The 17,709-nt window shown below is 36.8% G+C and overlaps 1 protein-coding gene across 5 annotated transcripts in view; it reads left to right on the top strand.

The window, feature by feature from the left end:
• CDADC1 (cytidine and dCMP deaminase domain containing 1) overlaps positions 1 to 17,709 on the top strand; it is a 46,062-nt gene that overhangs the window by 22,427 nt on the left and 5,926 nt on the right. For all 5 annotated transcript variants that reach the window (XR_014303610.1, XR_014303611.1, XM_082701585.1 and 2 more), the window contains 5 exons: positions 66 to 635; positions 5,837 to 5,886; positions 9,692 to 9,861; positions 11,725 to 11,914; positions 15,622 to 15,682. Coding sequence is in view for 3 of the 5 variants with exons in the window: in XM_082701585.1 (XP_082557711.1) it covers positions 66 to 635; positions 5,837 to 5,886; positions 9,692 to 9,861; positions 11,725 to 11,914; positions 15,622 to 15,682 (1,041 nt within the window). In the remaining 2 variants the exon portion in view is untranslated. The remainder of the gene's footprint in view (positions 1 to 65; positions 636 to 5,836; positions 5,887 to 9,691; positions 9,862 to 11,724; positions 11,915 to 15,621; positions 15,683 to 17,709) is intronic.

Raw genomic sequence — 17,709 nt, 5'->3', positions numbered from 1 at the left:
ATTTATTAAGAAAGCCCTTAATTTCAACATGGATCTGATAACTGCCTTTCATATTTTGTTTTCAGCTGGAGTTAACCGAATTTCATACTGGCCTGCTGATCCAGAAATAAGTTTGCTTACTGAGGATTCTAGTTCTGAAGATGCCAAGTTAGATGCCAAAGCGGTGGAAAGATTGAAGTCAAACAGTCGGGCCCATGTGTGTGTCTTACTTCAGCCTTTGGTGTGTTATATGGTGCAGTTTGTAGAGGAGACCTCTTACAAATGTGACTTTATTCAAAAAATTGCAAAAACATTGCCGGATGCTAACATTGACTTTTATTCTGAATGTAAACAAGAAAGAATAAAAGAATATGAAATGTTATTTTTGGTTTCAAATGAAGAAATGCATAAGCAAATACTGATGACTATAGGCTTGGAGAACCTATGTGAAAATCCATACTTTAGCAATCTAAGACAAAATATGAAAGACCTTATCCTACTCTTGGCCACAGTAGCTTCCAGTGTGCCCAACTTTAAGCACTACGGATTTTATTGTGGTAATCCCGAACAGATTAATGAAATTCACAATCAAAGTTTGCCACAAGAAATTGCAAGGCACTGCATGGTTCAGGCCAGGTTATTGGCATATCGAACTGGTGAGTTATATGCTTAGTGCATAAATTGGGTCTGACTGGTTGGGTTGTATTTGTCTCAGAAGTAAAATGGTATTCGTCTCATCTATTGTAGTGTACTCTTAGACACTAAGGTCTTGCTGTTCATTATATGTGTGAAGTTAGTGAAACCCTTGAGTAGGCAACTCTTAGAGCAGTTTTAGGATTCCTGTGGCCTTATTTTCAGTGCTACATTTATAAATCAGGGACTGATTATCTAGACCCTTCCACTTCCTGCTTTTGTCATCTCATTAATCACTGAGCCCTCCACTAGAAATGGGACAAAAAGAGAAAGGAGAGAGAACTAAAATCATTCATTTTAGTTGAGTTGTCAATATTTTGTATGTATTCATTTAATAAAAACTTTAAAAATTTTTATAACAAAAATATGAATTCAAAATAACAAATAGCTTTGTAGTAAAGGAATATTAAATTCTTCCAGTTGCTGGTATGTCTTTAATCAGCAAGTTGAAAAAACAGATGTTTTTACTTCATTAAGTTGTCCATGAGTGTATATGTGAAAAAGGAAAGTGTTACTTGGGAATTTTCGTTATTGTGATGAAAGATGGCATCTGTATTTCCAATTATAGAACAATGTTTTCACATCTTGCCAAGCATAAGATTTTTCAAAGTAAAATCATGATCACTTTTAAATGTAACTTTGAAAGCGGGGGGAAAAATATAGGCAGGAGGAGCAGTAGAGTAAGTTTTGATGAATGGAGGATATTTTTTAGCTTATCCCAAGAAAGAAGGAGAAGAAAGAAAATCACAAGAAAAGGTTCATACAAATGCCACTGGTCTGCAGTATATTCTAAACAAAGACCACAATCAAAGTACTTTTCACTAGAATGGAGATTCTCAACTGACAATATATCAGAATCATCATTAAAAGTTTTATTAAAAGTACAAATGCTTGAGTTCCAACCCAGACCCACTGAACTGAGTCCATAAGGATGTGGCCTAGGCCTATGAATTTTTAAAGTTCTCCAAGGGATTCTGATCTTCAGCAGGGTTAATAATCACTCAATTTTTATTAAAGAATTTGGTTCTACTATAGGCACAAACTGTATGATTCCAAACAACTGTTGTGTAAAAGTCTGATTTAATGTCATTATGTTGTATCGTGGGCCATGCACTAGTGTCTTGGCCAAAAAACTAGCTTTCTAAAGAATCTTTCTCTTAACCGTTCTGGAAGGACAGAAATAAATGGGAATAGCTGTTACAGCCATAATTCACTAATTCCCCTTTGCTAAAAGAATTCAGCTGATTCCAGAGTGAGATGGGCATGCACTGTTCTTTTAATTGATCTCAATATCTCCTCAATATTCTCATAGGAGAATCATACCATGTATGAATCATGAATCATACCATGTATGAATATGAATACATATGAATATGTATGAATGTGAATCATGAATATGAATCATACCATGTATGTATGATTCCAGTGTTTGAAGATATGGTAAAAAAAAAAAAAAAGAGGTGGTAATGTATAGATACAAATTCGTCCCCATGTTCTTTATAAGATACTTATAAAGTATCTTATAAATTTGTAATAAATTATAAAGTTATCCACTATTTCTGTGCAGAGTTTTGTACATAACATTGTGCTTTTGCACTTGATGGATAACTGAAAAAATTTTTCAAGGTTAAATTTTTGATTTTGTGTGACTGTTTGCCTGGAACCCAATCCTGGCTAGGATGCAAGTCTCGGGGATGCAGTCCGCTCCGCTGTCAGCTCTTCTGAGGAAGAGAGCCATGTGTTCATCACCGTTTCCTTAGCACTGAAGCACAGTGTGTTGAATGGATAAAGGAAATCTTTTTATATCCAAATGTAGATGGTCCACAATCCCTTCTCCAAAATACTTGGAGCAGGATGAGAAGGAGTCCAGAATTTTTCAGATTTTAGAAAGGTAATATGGTTACCTTTAGAAAGGTAATATGGTATTGTATTGCATATGACACAGCTCTCCGGGAGGGGCCTGAAGCAGTACATTGTAATCAAACACATACATATGGAGTAAAATGTATGAATATTTGCACTAAATATTTGGTCAGGTGTGGCCACAAAAGAAGTACATCAGGCTGTCCCAAAAAAAACATTTGATATAAGGGATTGATAAGGAATTCTGGACTTGTATTCTTCACTGATGATAAATTATAACAGTAACAGTTTATTGAGCACCTGGAATTTGCAAGGCACCGAGCCAGGAAATTTATATATTTATCTCACTGAACACTGAGGACAATCCTGCAAGGTAGCTATCCCCATGATAGTGTGTGCTCTGAATAACCCAGAATTTTAATTTCACTCTGTTCAGTTTGTTTTGACTTTATTTCACAAAGTGAAGACACCATTTCTTTAATCCATTTCATTCAAAAATATGCATGAGTAAAATGAATCCCAAAACCTCTAACAACAGAATTCTAAAAGTAACGAAGAAGTAGATGCCTAATTTGCTTTTTGGATGCTGAATAAATAGGATCCCCAGAGATCTTGTTAAAGGACATTTTGAATTAGCAAAAAAGTGAGTGTTCATTTAGACTCTAGAGGGGGATAAAAGAGAGGAGGGCATTGCCTCTTACCCATCTGGTTCAAGTGTGATTTTTTATCTTTTTTGAGTCCTCTTTTCCCTTAGACTAAGTGCTTTCCAAAGCTGAGGATTATGCTTTCCTCCTAAACCACAACTTTGGTGATGAATATAAGTTGGAGTAGCCACAAAAGTGAACTGTTTCAAATCATAACTTGGTGATTCTCAGCTTGCAGTACGCCTGTGAATCAGAGGGGATGCTCATGGAAAGTATGGGTTCCTGAGCCCCGCCTGACTCCTTTGGAGAGGTTGCTTCAGATTTCCATGGGAGCTGGGAGGCCTCCCTTTTAACAAGCCTCCAGTGATTCTGATGAAGTGGGCTATGGACCGCACACGGACATACTCTGATGTGACCCCAGAATCAGGGGCAAAATAGCCACACCCGTGTTCCAGAGCCATGGGATAAAGAATTCTCTGACTTTCAGTGATCAGAGTCTCAGGAATTGGGCTCAGTGATTATAAGTTGACCTTTATTTCAAAGGATGTACAGAGAAAACCTTGTGAATGATCAGATCATGGGGAGCAATTTCTGTAAAAATTACAGATACAAAAAGATTCTTGAGAAATGATCTCATCTGTCATCCAGCCTTGGAGCCATGGGAAATCTCCATCTAGCATGGATGAAATTTATTCTGATCTTAAAAGGCACAGTAAAGGATGTTCTGTCGGTGTAACTAGATTTAGCTAGACAGTAGAGCTGCATACTGATGGAAAATCACATTTTCCCCCTCCTGACAATGTTTAGTCTGTCCCCCGACTGAAACAGAAAAAGTGGCTCCTGAAACTGGAAAAACATAACATGAAAAACACTTGTGCCAATGATAGGAAAAATAGGCCCTTAGCATGAAGAATTTCTGTTTCAGTCTCTCATTTTTTTATTTCAGGTTTATACATATATTAAGGATAATTTTGCTTAAAAGATTTTGGTGTTTCAGGCAAATATAATCTTGTGTTTTTAGCGTCTGCCACTTGCCTTAGTAATGAGCGTAAAGCTATAATTATATTCTTTCCCCCCTCATGTTATATTCTGAAGGTCTTGGAAGGAACAAAATTTTGTTTACACCACAATCTCTTTCATGAATCTCCACTCTAGAACAAGCCTTCCCAATACCCCCCACTCCTCATTTCCTACCTAGCACAGCATGGCAAACAGGTGCTTCTGTGTTTGCCCCTTCCTGTCTCCCTCCCACGTTGGGCTGTACATTTCACAAATACAGGAACCCTCACCACTGTCTACTTGGGCAATCAATAGAGAGAAACCTTTGTTAAGAAATTCTTAACATCAGAGGGAGGGGTAGGTTTCATCTGGAGGGCTACATTTTAGTCACTTGATTTCTCGGCCTGTTTTCTCATCTAGAAAAGGAAATAGCTGCTTTACCTGTAGGGTAAAAATGAGATGATACATAAAAAGTGCTTCAGATAAATTGCACAGATGCTTTGTGATATAATTTTGAAAACCCGAGCTTACTTGAACTGAAGATGGGGGATTTCATTATGTTATCATAACTTCTAAAACTTATTTATGAAGCAAACTCATTTTTAATGCCTGGGTAGGATAAAAAGTTATCATTGGGGGGGATTAACTTTTAGGAAATTATAGGGTAAAACCATAGTTTCATTTACTCCTTACCAATATGAATAAGTTCAGATGATTGGTACCATCTCTGTGTAAGTGTACCTACTTAGCTACATCAGTCCCTTGTTAAGATTTTGATAAATACTATGTTTTTGTTATTAGTGTATGTCTTAGAAATTTGAAACTTACCCTAGTACTAGTAGAAAAAGTCAATCCTTGATATGCAGAATTTCTATTTTGGTTTTTTAAAGCTTTCTGTTTCAGATTAATGGTTTAAAAAAATACAGCTTTATTTGTTGCAGAAGTTTGGGTTCTACAAGGAAATTATAATCTCGTGTTTAAAACTTCTGGCACTTGATTCAAAATGAGCATTGTTCACTAAGTTGCCATTCTTTTCCCCTTCAGGTAAACTCTGAAGGTCAGGAAAGGGTTTTATACACAAATACAAAACAAATAAAAATTTGTTTTTGTTTGTATTAAAAGTTTGAACTCCTTCTTAGCAAGGACATTTCTGCAAAATGTATTTTCCATGGTTAGAGTGTTTAAAAAATGGTAGAAGACAGATTTGAGTGTTGTGAATTATTGTTACATTAAATCCATTAGTTCAGAAATTTCTTTTTAAATCAATTTCATCATCTGTTAGAAATAGTCTTTTAGAAACTGGCTTAGTGGAGAATCTATAAAATTACACTCTGTTCTGGCAGCTTTGAAGTAATTGGACTGTGGGCACTGCCGTTTTAATGAGCTCTGCATGTAGATCATGTGTGACTGGGTTGGCAGTGACCCTGCCTGGTTATTTAGTACCTAGTTCCATATTCCGTTCTTAAAAGTATTTATTTTAGTGGTAAATTTTTACTAAATAAATTTAATAATAAAAATGTATTTCTATAATTAGTGAAGATGTCAAGGATTGTTGCTACATTATGAATTATGTTTCAACAATATATATTATTTTTGGAAATGTGTTTCTGAAACTAACAAATTGATCTTTACTGAGTTAAATGTCATTTATCTTTCAGAGGATCATAAAACTGGAGTTGGAGCAGTCATCTGGGCAGAAGGAAAATCTGTAAGTATGAAAATAATTTCTTTAAGTTTTTATTTATTTAAGAAATCTCTGCATCCAATGTGGGGCTCAAACTCATGACCCAAAGATTAAGAGTTGTGTGCTCTTCTGACTGAGGCAGCCAGGCACCCCTAGAAATCATTCTTTAGACATTTAACCTTGATTTTGTTTAAACATAGTTCGATCTTAAGTGCATTACATTTTATTGACCCATTGGGGTTAATATTTTGTATGGGTGCTTTTACTAAATTGTATAAACAGTTGATCATTCCCAGGGTGCCTGAGTGGCTCATTGGGTTAAAGCCTCTGCCTTCGGCTCGGGTCATGATCTCAGGGTCCTGGGATTGAGCCCTGCATGGGACTCTCTGCTCAGTGGGGAGCCTGCTTCCTCCTCTCTCTCTCTGCCTGCCTCTCTCTGCCTACTTGTGATCTGTCAAATAAATAAATAAAATCTTAAAAAAAAAAAAAAGCAGCTGATCATTCCCTCAACAATTGTCTAGATAGACTCGTTCATTTAGCAAACATTTATTAAACACCCCTACAGGGTAGGCACTGTGCCACAGTAAACAGGAGCTAAAGACCACATTTTCTGCCTTTCCTGGCCTTAAACAGTTTATTAATGGAGACAGGAGAACAAAAAAAGACTGGTATATAACTGTAATTATAACACAGCACTGGGAGAGCATGGAGGAGCAATCTCTCTGCTGCTTGGAGAAATGAGTAAAATATTCGTGGAGGAGGTAGGGTGCTATTTATTAGTCTTGAAGAATGCGTAGGAAGACATGAGACAGAGTAAATTAGTATGACTGGGAGGATAACATGCAGAGGGAGAGGGTATGAGAGAGAATGTGGGAAAATTCAAGTGATTTGGCTTATAATATGCACTCTACATGCTATACTGTACTCTATAGTAGAGTAGCAAAACATTAGACTGGACCATGAAGAAATCTGTATGCCATGTAAAGAGTTTGGACTTTATCTTTTCAACAGTGGGATACTCTAGTGCTAACCAGTAGAAATAAAAGGCAAGTCACACACATAATTTTAAAATTTCTAGGAGCTGCATTAAAAAAAAAATAAAAACATGGGACGCCTGGGTGGCTCAATCAGTTAATCATCTGTCTGCAGCTTAGGTCATGACCCCAGGATCCTGGGATCAAGTCTGCATTGGGCTCCTTGCTCAGCAGGGAGCCTGCTTCTCCCTCAACCTGCCCCTCCCCCTGCTTGTTCTCTCTCTCTCTCTCTCTCTCTCTGGCAAATAAATAAATCTTTAAAAAATAATAAAAAAATAAAAGAAACATGTATTTACTTTTAAGAATATATTTTATTTAATCAAATATCCAGAAATACTCTTTCAACATGTAATCAATATAAAAGTTATTAATAAAATATTCTACATTTGGGGGGAGTAGTAACTCTCCATAATCCTATGTATAGTTTATACTTCCAGTACGTCTCAATTCAGAGTAACCATATGTGGCTAGTGGCTACTCTGTTGGACAGTACAATCCAAGAATATTTGAGATGGGAAAATGATTTGATCAGATTTATACTAAAAGGGGGAATGAAGTGGGGCTACACAGCAAATAAGGAGCTAATAAAGAGGAGCTGATGAGGACTTGGAGGTGTGGGCATGGATTGGAAGGGCAGGGAGTCAAGAGACACTTAGTAACCACAAGTCTGACTGAAAGAGGAGTAAGAAGCTCAGGCCTTGCCTCCTAGACTTAACAGCAAATAATTTGACTGTTTCCCTGGATATATCAAAAGCCCCTCAAGTTCAACTAACCAACAATCTAGTATCTTCCCTGCTAACCTATTTCTTCATCAGTGGTCACCATCCTGTTCCCTGTTACTATACACGTATAATCAACTAACAAGTGCTATGAATTCCACCCTCAAAAGATCTTTTGACTCTACTTATCTCTACCCCAGCTATGAGTACCTACTGGAATAGATTCCTCCACCAAAAACTCCCAGTAGCATTCTGTGCAACTTTGTTACACTCATCACAGTTGAAATTATGTGCACAATTTCTTATCTCCAGATTATAAGGTTCATGAGGGCAAGGATTCTGTGTCTTGTTTATAGCTGTATTCCTGGCACCTAACACAGTGCTTGGCCTATGGTTGGAACTCTCATTTGTTTATATGAAAGCCCAGCAGGCTTTGGCTTAACATCTGGTTCTCAAGTGCTTGTAAGAATTTAAGTTTCCAGTCAAGCTATCTATAGTAGGCAGCATGGTAAAGTGGAAAGACATGAGTATGGAGTCTAGCAACTCGGGCTTGAATTCTGGCTGTGTTGCTAAGCATTGTGACCCTAGATAAGTTTCATCTCTCTGGGCCTCATTTTCCTTATCCAAAAAATGGAAAAACTAATAGTATTACTGTCAAGGTTGTTGTGATGATTGATTAAATTAAATAATACATATAAAACTCAGCATGATGTTTGACATGTAGTAAATGCTCAAGAATAATTTATTATTATTACTAGGGAGATAACATTTTATTTGTAAGCTTTTGTTGGCGCATGATAACTAAGACTTTTATAAAGAGGTCATACTGGGGTCCCTGGGTAGCTCAGTGAGTTAAGCCTCTGCCTTCGGCTCAGCGTCCTAGAATCGAGCCCCGCATCAGGCTCTCTGCTCAGTAGGGAAACTGCTTCCCCCTCTCTCTCTGCCTGCCTCTATGCCTACTTTGATCTCTCTCTCTGTCAAATAAATAAATAAAATCTTTTTTTTAAAAGAAGAGGTCATAGTAATGAGTTTGTTGAAACTATCACATGAATAGTTAGAATATATTGAAATTTACCAAGGTTTACAGCATATTCCAAATTATTATAAACACTTATGATTTGTACAGCATTTACTCTAGTAACTGATATACCATTCATATTATATATAATAGGCCATTGACTATGAGAGATAAAAAAGAGCTATTTAAATTAAAAAATCCATTATAAATATATATATATATAATATGCCTATAATATATATATATATATATAAACATACAATAGAGGCTCAATAAATATGAATATTAAAGGAAAGTACATTTGCAGGGGGCATCTGGATGGCTCAGTCAGTTGGCTGTCAGCTCAGGTCATGGGGATCAAGCCCAGCATCTGGCTCCTTGCTCAACAGGCAGTCCGCTCCTTCCTCTCCCACTATCCCTCCCCCTGCATGTGCTCTCTCTTTCTCTCTCTCAAATAAGCAAAATCTTTTAAAAATTTTTTAAAAAGAAAAGCACATTTTTTGTTTTTCAGCTGTATCACAATAGCACATTTTTAGTTCAATAATAGAAATTGTTCAAAATATTTTTAGAATTTCTGACTTTGTTAACTGGCAGAACAGCATATATGAAATTAACAATTATTTTTTGAGGACCTGTTATATATGGAACACTCTAAAAGGTTTACTTCAAGGCACAGAAAAGAGGCATAAAACATGGTTTCCATTCTCCAGGATCTTGTAACCTATTTGGGGAGAGATGTCGGAATCAAATGAAATAATTTGAATTAAACAAGTTTTTGATTAAACTAGTGTTTAATTCAAGGACTGTTTAATTTCAAGCCAGTGTTTAATCTCAAGGACTACCTTGAGATTTTATATCAGAAATGATCAGTCTTCTTGAAATTTAGCTTTGACAAGACAATACTGCAGTAGAAGGATGTAAGATTGATTTTTTTTTTGTCATAGAAAATGGAATTAGTTATATAAAGTGTGATACCAAGCTTTAAAATACAGTTTCAGTTGCCTTTTTTTTTTTTGAATGTTGACAACTCACCTTTGTTGGTTTGCTCACTACCACAGAGAAGTTGTGATGGAACAGGCGCGATGTACTTCATAGGATGCGGTTATAATGCTTTTCCTGTTGGATCCGAGTATGCTGACTTCCCGCACATGGATGACAAACAGAAAGACAGAGAAATAAGGAAATTCAGATACATTGTACATGCGGAGCAGAATGCCTTGACATTTAGGTATGAAATTCGTTTGCATGTCTTTTTTTTTTTTTTAAAAAGATTTTATTTATTTATTTGACAGAGAGAAATCACAAGTAGATGGAGAGGCAGGCAGAGAGAGAGAGAGAGGGGGAAGCAGGCTCCCTGCCGAGCAGAGAGCCCGATGCGGGACTCCATCCCAGGACCCTGAGATCATGACCTGAGCCGAAGGCAGTGGCTTAACCCACTGAGCCACCCAGGCGCCCCTGCATGTCTTTTTTTGAAAGCATAGGAAGGGCTTAAAAAAAAAAAAAAAAAAACATGGCAAGGTTTAGTTGAAATTAGTTTTCCTTTAGATTAATTAATTAATTAATTAATTTTAATTCTAAGAAATATTCTTTTCAGACGTATAATTTTGGTTATATCTGCTGTTTGCTGCCTGACCTGACACCATTGTCAGAGATCCTCCAGGCCTTTAAATTTGTTGAATGAGCCTATTTTTTTCTTGTCTTCCTTGTCTCCAATATCCAACTGCTTGAAGTTTGTCATTAGGGTCTTCCCTATTTCCAAATTGTAAGATATCCTTTATTTCCTAAATCTAGAGCACATGTATCTATGAATATATAGATTTTATTCTGAACCAAATTGCTTTAACATGGTTTTTGTTGGAGATGGTAACTTGCATTATCTCCCTTCAGATGTTAATCTAGATCATTTCCACAAACATTTCTCCACATTTACCATTAAGGGAGTGATCTTAAGAGATTCAAAACTGAGTAAGGGATGGCTTTTGTCCTTGAGGAGGTCATAGTGCTCCTCAGTGTAAGACTTCGTTCAAGCTAAGATGATGGGTTTTCTGGGAAAGGCCAACACAAAGTTCTGTGGAAATTCAGGGACTGTGACAGATTGAGGGGAGTATGAAGGGAAAGCTGCAAGGAGGAACTGACATTTGAGCTGAATTTTGAAAGTCTGGTAGTCACCACTGTGGCAATTGGACATGCTTACTTGAAGGGAAGCTATTCTTGCTTCAGACAGCACCAGATGCTTCAAGACCATCTTGTAGGTATATTAAATAGACAAGATGCATAAAATTCTGTTACCCTGATCTAGACAAACAGAATGGGTCTGAACTAGGGAGATGGATCTGGAAGGCTGGCAGTGGTATAAGACAGCTGACTGAGAGCAGTGGAAACTACAGAACAAGCAAATGCAGATGAGAGCATTCCTTAGTGCTAAACTACCCCAGCAAACAATTAATTCTCTGGTCTTGTCCTTGGGCTCATCGTTACAGATTGACTTGCTTCATTTGTATGGAGGCATGAATCTGTCAAAGCCAAATGTTTGTTAAAGTAAAGCATCCTGTCTCAGGGAAGAGGTAAAGTAATTGTAACTCAAAGCAGATTTTATGTATTCATTTAGCAATTTAACAAGCATTTATTAAATATCCAGTAGGTACTAGGTAAGGGTCAGATCTTTTGGCACCCATGATGAGCTAATGTCTAATCTCCCATGGTGAACTTGTAAGGAGGATGTTAGTTCCAGCCCCTAACTGTGGCATTACAGAGTTCTTAATGTAGATAGCACTGTTCTTGTTCTCCTTCTCCCCCCCTCTCTCTTCCAGTGTCTGCCCATTTTTATTTGTAATCTAATACCGAACATCTTACTGATTGCTTAGAATAAATAAATGAATTTTAATTATCATTACTGTCATGTTCAGGTTGTATATTAACATTTCATGAGTTTATATGTTTTTTAATTCACTAATTTGGCTAGAATAAAGTTTACTATTGTTTATAACATAAATCTGTTCTAAAATCAGCTCAATTTTAGTATTTAAGGATTTCTCTAAATATAACTCTTCTTGTGGAAGCCAACTTTTTAATATTTATACATCTTTCGTAGGTGTCAAGAAATAAAACCGGAAGAAAGAAGTATGATTTTTGTCACAAAGTGCCCATGTGATGAGTGTGTGCCTTTAATTAAAGGAGCAGGCATAAACCAGATCTATGCCGGAGATGTAGATGTTGGAAAAAAGAAGGCAGACATCTCTTACATGAGATTTGGGGAACTTGAGGGTGTTAGCAAATTTACAGTAAGTAGAAAACACATTTTTTTTTCAAGTATGCTTTCTATTATATTGTCAGGTACCCTGCTGATTATTTTAAATTAGTGATTCCCACACTTTTAAAGAGTTCCAACAAAATATTATTACTGAGTTTATTTTTTATGTGCAAGCACTCACCTTATTACAAATGTTCAGCTTAAACTTTCTGTCTTATGAATTAATAGGTTTCTAGAGAATTGTAGTCTTGATCTTACAGATTTTAAATTAATAGTCCCTTTGGTGCCATCTGGTGGCTAACAAAAGAAAATCTCTGACCCACCTCTTCCCTTGCCCTTCTGGTGTGGGTGGTAAATAGAGGTGAAAATAGTTTAGGATTACCCAAGAGAGGGACTTACACACACACACACACACACACACACACACACATGCATGCACTCATGATACATGTTTCTCATGGGAAAGATCAGAAAAAGAAGGGATTTAATATTGCAAAAAAAAAAAAAAGGTACGGAAGTAGTTCATGGAAAACTTAGAACTTTTAACTGTTCCACTATGTAGGTTTCTTTTAAAACTTCTTTTCAGAAACAATCTCAAACATACAGAAAAGTTACAGAATGTTACAAAGAACTTTTTTCCCCCCAGAAACCTTTGAGAGTAGCTTGTTGACATGATAACCAGATCATTGTCAAATACCAGTAGATTTTCCTACAAAACCATAATACAGCCACAAAACTCCGGAAATTGTCATTGATACATTACTGCCATTTCATCCACAGGTGCCAATAGAAGTTTATCAGCCGTCCCAGTGTTCTATAGAGCAAAAGGATCCTGCTCAGAATCATATGCTGCTTTTAATAATAATTCTGACATTTAATGTAACACTTAAATGCAAGAATTTGCAGTGGGTATAAAAAGCATATAATTGTTTATAAATTTCGAGTTTACCGGGGCACCTGGATGGCTTAGTTGGTTAGGCAACTGACTCTTGATTTCAGTTCAGGTCATGATCTCAGGGTCATGAGTTTGAGCCCCACATTGGGCTCCACCCTCAGTGGGGAATCTGCTTGAGATTCTTTCCTTCTGCCCCTCCCCCTGCCCCAACATTCTCTCTCTCTCTCTCTGTCTCTCTCTCTCAAATACATAAGTAGATCTTTAAAAAAAAATACCAGTTTACATTTCTGTCTTGAATCCACAGTCCCTGGAACATATAAGGCACCAAAAAGATACTTTTTAAACTGTCTCTCTATATATGAATACATACACTTATATATTTATATTTATAATTTATATTTAAAAGTTTAAAACTATAAAACATTGTCTAGTTTCTCTGTGTGTGCAGTATTATAAATATTTACCCTTTTTATTTTTGTCATTTATTTTTGTTTTTTTATTTCCAGTTTTATTTAAATTTATAATGATTTTTTAAAAGATTTTTATTTGTTTATTTGACAGACAAAGATCACAAGTAGGCAGAAAGGCAGGCAGAGAGAGAGGGGGAAGCAGGCTCCCTGCCGAGCAGAGAGCCCGATGTAGGGCTCGATCCCAGGACCCCGAGATCATGACCTGAGCCTAAGGAGGGCCCTGAAAGAAAGGAGAGATGAGAGAGGTGCCTCTTTTGTAAAAAGTGAACAGAAACTTACATCCAGCTAGTCAAAGGGAAATCTCCAGTTCTGTTTTTGTTTTCTATGTCTTCATTCCTCCTGAAGAGTGGGAAGAAATAGGTTTTTCACATTCTCTCCACAAAGATTAAATGACCTAGCTCTTCAGGAGTGTGATTTACAGATTAAGTGAATTCTGAAATATGTTGCTTACTCGTGGATTTGAATAGCTTTGCCGCTGTGAAGAGCATGAAGAGATCAGAAGAAGGGGAGATACAATGACAGGAACAAAGGCATTGAGTCCCCTGGGCAGAGATGGGCCAAGATTCACTAGGGGTACCCAGCTCAGCTGTGCATGGTTCTTCTCTGTGCTTCTTCCAGTAACAGTTAGCTCTCCCCATCTTCTCATCCTTTCCCTCCTCTGGCCTGGTTGCAATATGATGTCAATTGTTTCAGCTACCTGCTTCACTAAATGCCTTCTTTTGTAAATACCAGTGACGAACATGATATAATTCATTCTAAATTTGAATATCACTAAGGATGATACTTATTTTTAGATTGTCAAGAGTAGTATAGGAGTATCCAAAAAATGATATTTTTTTAAATTAAAGCAAATTGAAATTAATTTTGTTTGAAAAAGTTTTGTCTTTCTCTTTGGTGTGTTGCCATATACCTTGAGTTAATTGGTATGTTCTGTGGAATTGTTGCAGACTAGGTTAGGGCTGAGAAACAGTATTTTCAAGAATAGATTTTACCAGTGTAGGCCCATGTCCATTTATTTAGAATCTTTTTTTTTTCCTATTTAATACATGTGGCTTTTGCTTTATTAGGTCATTTTTTTTTTATTATGAAAGTGATATATGCTCATTGTAGAGGACTAGGAACATAAAAAAAGAACAGATATTCTCTGACAACTTATAACATATAATGACAACTCTGACAACAGATAACTACTGTTAACATGTTGTTTTATTTTCCCCGTCTTGATAATTCTTCAAAGATAATGTTTAATGATTCAATATATTCCAACTTGTAGATATAACTTGTTTAAACATTCCCCTGTTGTGAGGCACCTAAATGGCTTCTAAGTTTCTTACAGTTAGAATTACTCTTTTTATGATTATCCTTAAATATACAGTCATGGTTATTAGTTTTTACTTTGCCCAAATTAATAGATTTTAATGGTTTGACATGATTTGAAACATACTTTTTTTTTTTTTTTTAAGTTCACATATAATTTCCCACCCCTTATAAATCCTCTTTTCTCCTGGTGCTCCCATTTCTCCAGGGAACCAACCAGTTCTAGATGTCCTTCCTTTCCAAAGACTTTTTTGCACATGGCAAAAGATTCATCTGGTATCTTATTCCCTACCCCACCACCGAGCATCATGATATTCGCTAGTTGATCTGTTGAACTCCCTGGTGCTTATGGAAGAGGACCCGGGCACTGTATACTGAATTGCACTTCTCTAGAGATAGTGCCTAATGAGGCCTTTTTGGTCAAATCATTAGTGATTCTGACAATGGGGACTTCTAGCCAAGTGAGAAAGGAAGGGCTGTGCCATGAGGTGCTGATCACACTCAGTTTTTCTTCTTCCCTGCTCCAGGCTTCTCTCTTTCCTTCTGAATGGCTAAGATGGAAAACTGAAATCAGAGGAGATATGATCTGTAGTGTGATATGACTATATTAAAATACAAGATAATGGTGATCATATTTTCATTCTTAATATCTAGGCCTTCTGTAGCTATCGTAAGATGCTGTAGAACCTGAAGACAGAATGTGGGATGGCGGAAATTCTATAGTGTTGAGCAGGCCGACTCAGGTTTTAACTCTATTGCTGCCCTCAGTGTGCAGCCCTGGGTGTGTAGCTAGCTATACTTCGCTGGTCTTCCACTTCCTTACCTCTAAAATGAAGGTAAAGGATTTTAAAGTTTCTTCCTTCTCTAAAAGTATTGATTCTGATCGCAGAAGTTGTATCATTCAGGGCCATTATTAGGGCTTGGTTGGTATGAACATGCCAACTCTTTTTTATGACATAAAAAAAAAAGTTTTGATATTCTGACAACAGAGTGCTGAAATGCTATTTATTAAATCCTTGTTAAACATACATGTAAAAAGTTTGTGCCCTTTTACAGTGGCAGCTGAATCCATCAGGAACATGTGTTGGTGAACAGAATGAGCCTGAAAGCAAGGAGAGTAAGTATTTAAAGTTCTCATTAAGCTTAACTTTGTTGTTGAGAAGAAAGGTTACAAAGCGAGTTCTAATGATGGAGTGTTGGAAATTGTTGTGGTTGTAGACAGAGCATGCACTTTTGGCTGGCTAGATTTTTTCCCTTCAATTTGTTCACAAACATTTGTGTATCCACTATATGCCAGGTTCGCCAGGCAGTGCTGGTGTATAATCGGTCCTGTAGAATCTGCAGCTTAATACAAATAATCATGTACACGTTGAATATATAAATTAAAGGTATAGGAAACACTAAAACCTTGCTCTTCTATACCAAACTAAAGCTTGGCGGACAGTAAAAAAAGGAAAATGTGTATAATTAATACAGATGGCTGTAGAGCCCAATTAGAGGGTGTATACATTTTTGCTTGAGTAAAGGCACATTTGTAGAGATTGGCCAGAGAATGGAATTCCTCTGGTTATTTGAATAATCTAACTAAAGTCATCACAGCAATCATAATGCTTACTGGTCTTCACAGTTTTATTATTTGCATATTAACAGGTATTTTTAATGTAATGCCATCTTGGGGAGATCTTGCAATTCCTTAGTATATAACTTTGATCATTAGTTATGGCTACGCGGTATTATCTTTAGAGACTTATTTATTTATTGAGAGAGAGTGGGGGGGTGTTTGGGGGAAGGGCACAGTGAGGGGAGGAAGGGAAGAGAAGGGCAGAGAGAGAGGGAGAGAGAGTCTCAAGCAGACTCCGTTCTGAGTGCAGAGCCCTGCATGGGACTCAGTCTCATGACCCTGAGATCACGACCAGATCAGAAACCTGTGAGTCAACCGTGCCACCCAGGTGCCCCCACAGTATTAGATTTAAACATAAGCTGAGTTATCAGCTGTTTGGATTCTAGGTAAATGGAAGTTTACTATAATAACTAAAAAGTTATTGATAATAACAAGGATTTTATTACTCTGAAAAATCAGGAAATGAAGAGGTCTTTATGAAAATAATTTCTATTCTGTAGTTTCTGTGTAAATACCTTGATTATTTCTGTTCTGAATTTAGCTTTATTTATTCAAGTAGTAGATTTTTTTTTGCAATCTGGAATAAAATAAATACCTACCCACTCCATCTTTTGAAAAAATTAATCAGGGAAAAAGATTGAAAAAATAGAAAGAAAAATATAGATGATCTGATTAAAGAATATATTTTCAGTAACAATGTTTGAGGGGGGTTATAAAATTAAGAACATCTGGTCAACAAAAGATAACATTGAAAGAGTACAAAGGCAACCATATACTAGGAGATCCCTGCCACCTACAATCAATAAAGGATGCGTATCCAGGGTTTGTTGTTCCTGCATCACTAAGGAAAGGAAGACATGCTGCTGCCCTTAGCAGTCCTGAGATTGGAAGGAGAAGTTGTGGTGGGAAGGGGGCAAGAGGAAGGCTTCTGCTTTGCTGGCGATATTTTCATTATTGACCTGGATGATGGTCAAATGTAGATTTGCTTTGTGACTGTTCACTGAACTGCAAGGTCATGTTTTGTATATATTTTTGAACAAATATTTTAGATCAACAAAAATATCGTCCTATCTCTTTTTCACTTTTTGTAACAGCTTTATTGCCGTAGAACTCATATATCATTAATTTGCCCTTTTAAAGGATAGATTTCAGAGTTGAGCGATCCACTTCTTAACAGCACAGACACCATACTGCCTGAGTGGGTTATCTAGATAGAATCTGTTCTTCAACAGTTGAGAATTTGAAGGTAAAATAAAATGAATGTCCCTTTTTAAAAAGATTTTATTTATTTATTTGACGGAGAGAGAAATCACAAGTAGGCAGAGAGTCAGGCAGAGAGAGAGGAAAGCTGGCTCCCTGCTGAACAGAGAGCCCGATGTGGGGCTCCACTTCAGGATGCTGAGATCATGACCTGAGCCAAAGGCAGAGGCTTAACCCACTGAGCCACCCAAGTGCCCCTGAATGTCCCTTTTGAACTTAAGCATTGTTTTGATCTTACAACTGCTATGACTTTAATACCATGT

Source organism: Mustela nivalis (genome assembly GCF_964662115.1).
Source record: "Mustela nivalis genome assembly, chromosome: 15".
Classification (NCBI taxonomy): Eukaryota; Metazoa; Chordata; class Mammalia; order Carnivora; family Mustelidae; genus Mustela; species Mustela nivalis.
The sequence above is the reverse complement of the archived record's forward strand: the minus strand, read 5'-3'. Positions and strand labels throughout refer to the sequence as shown.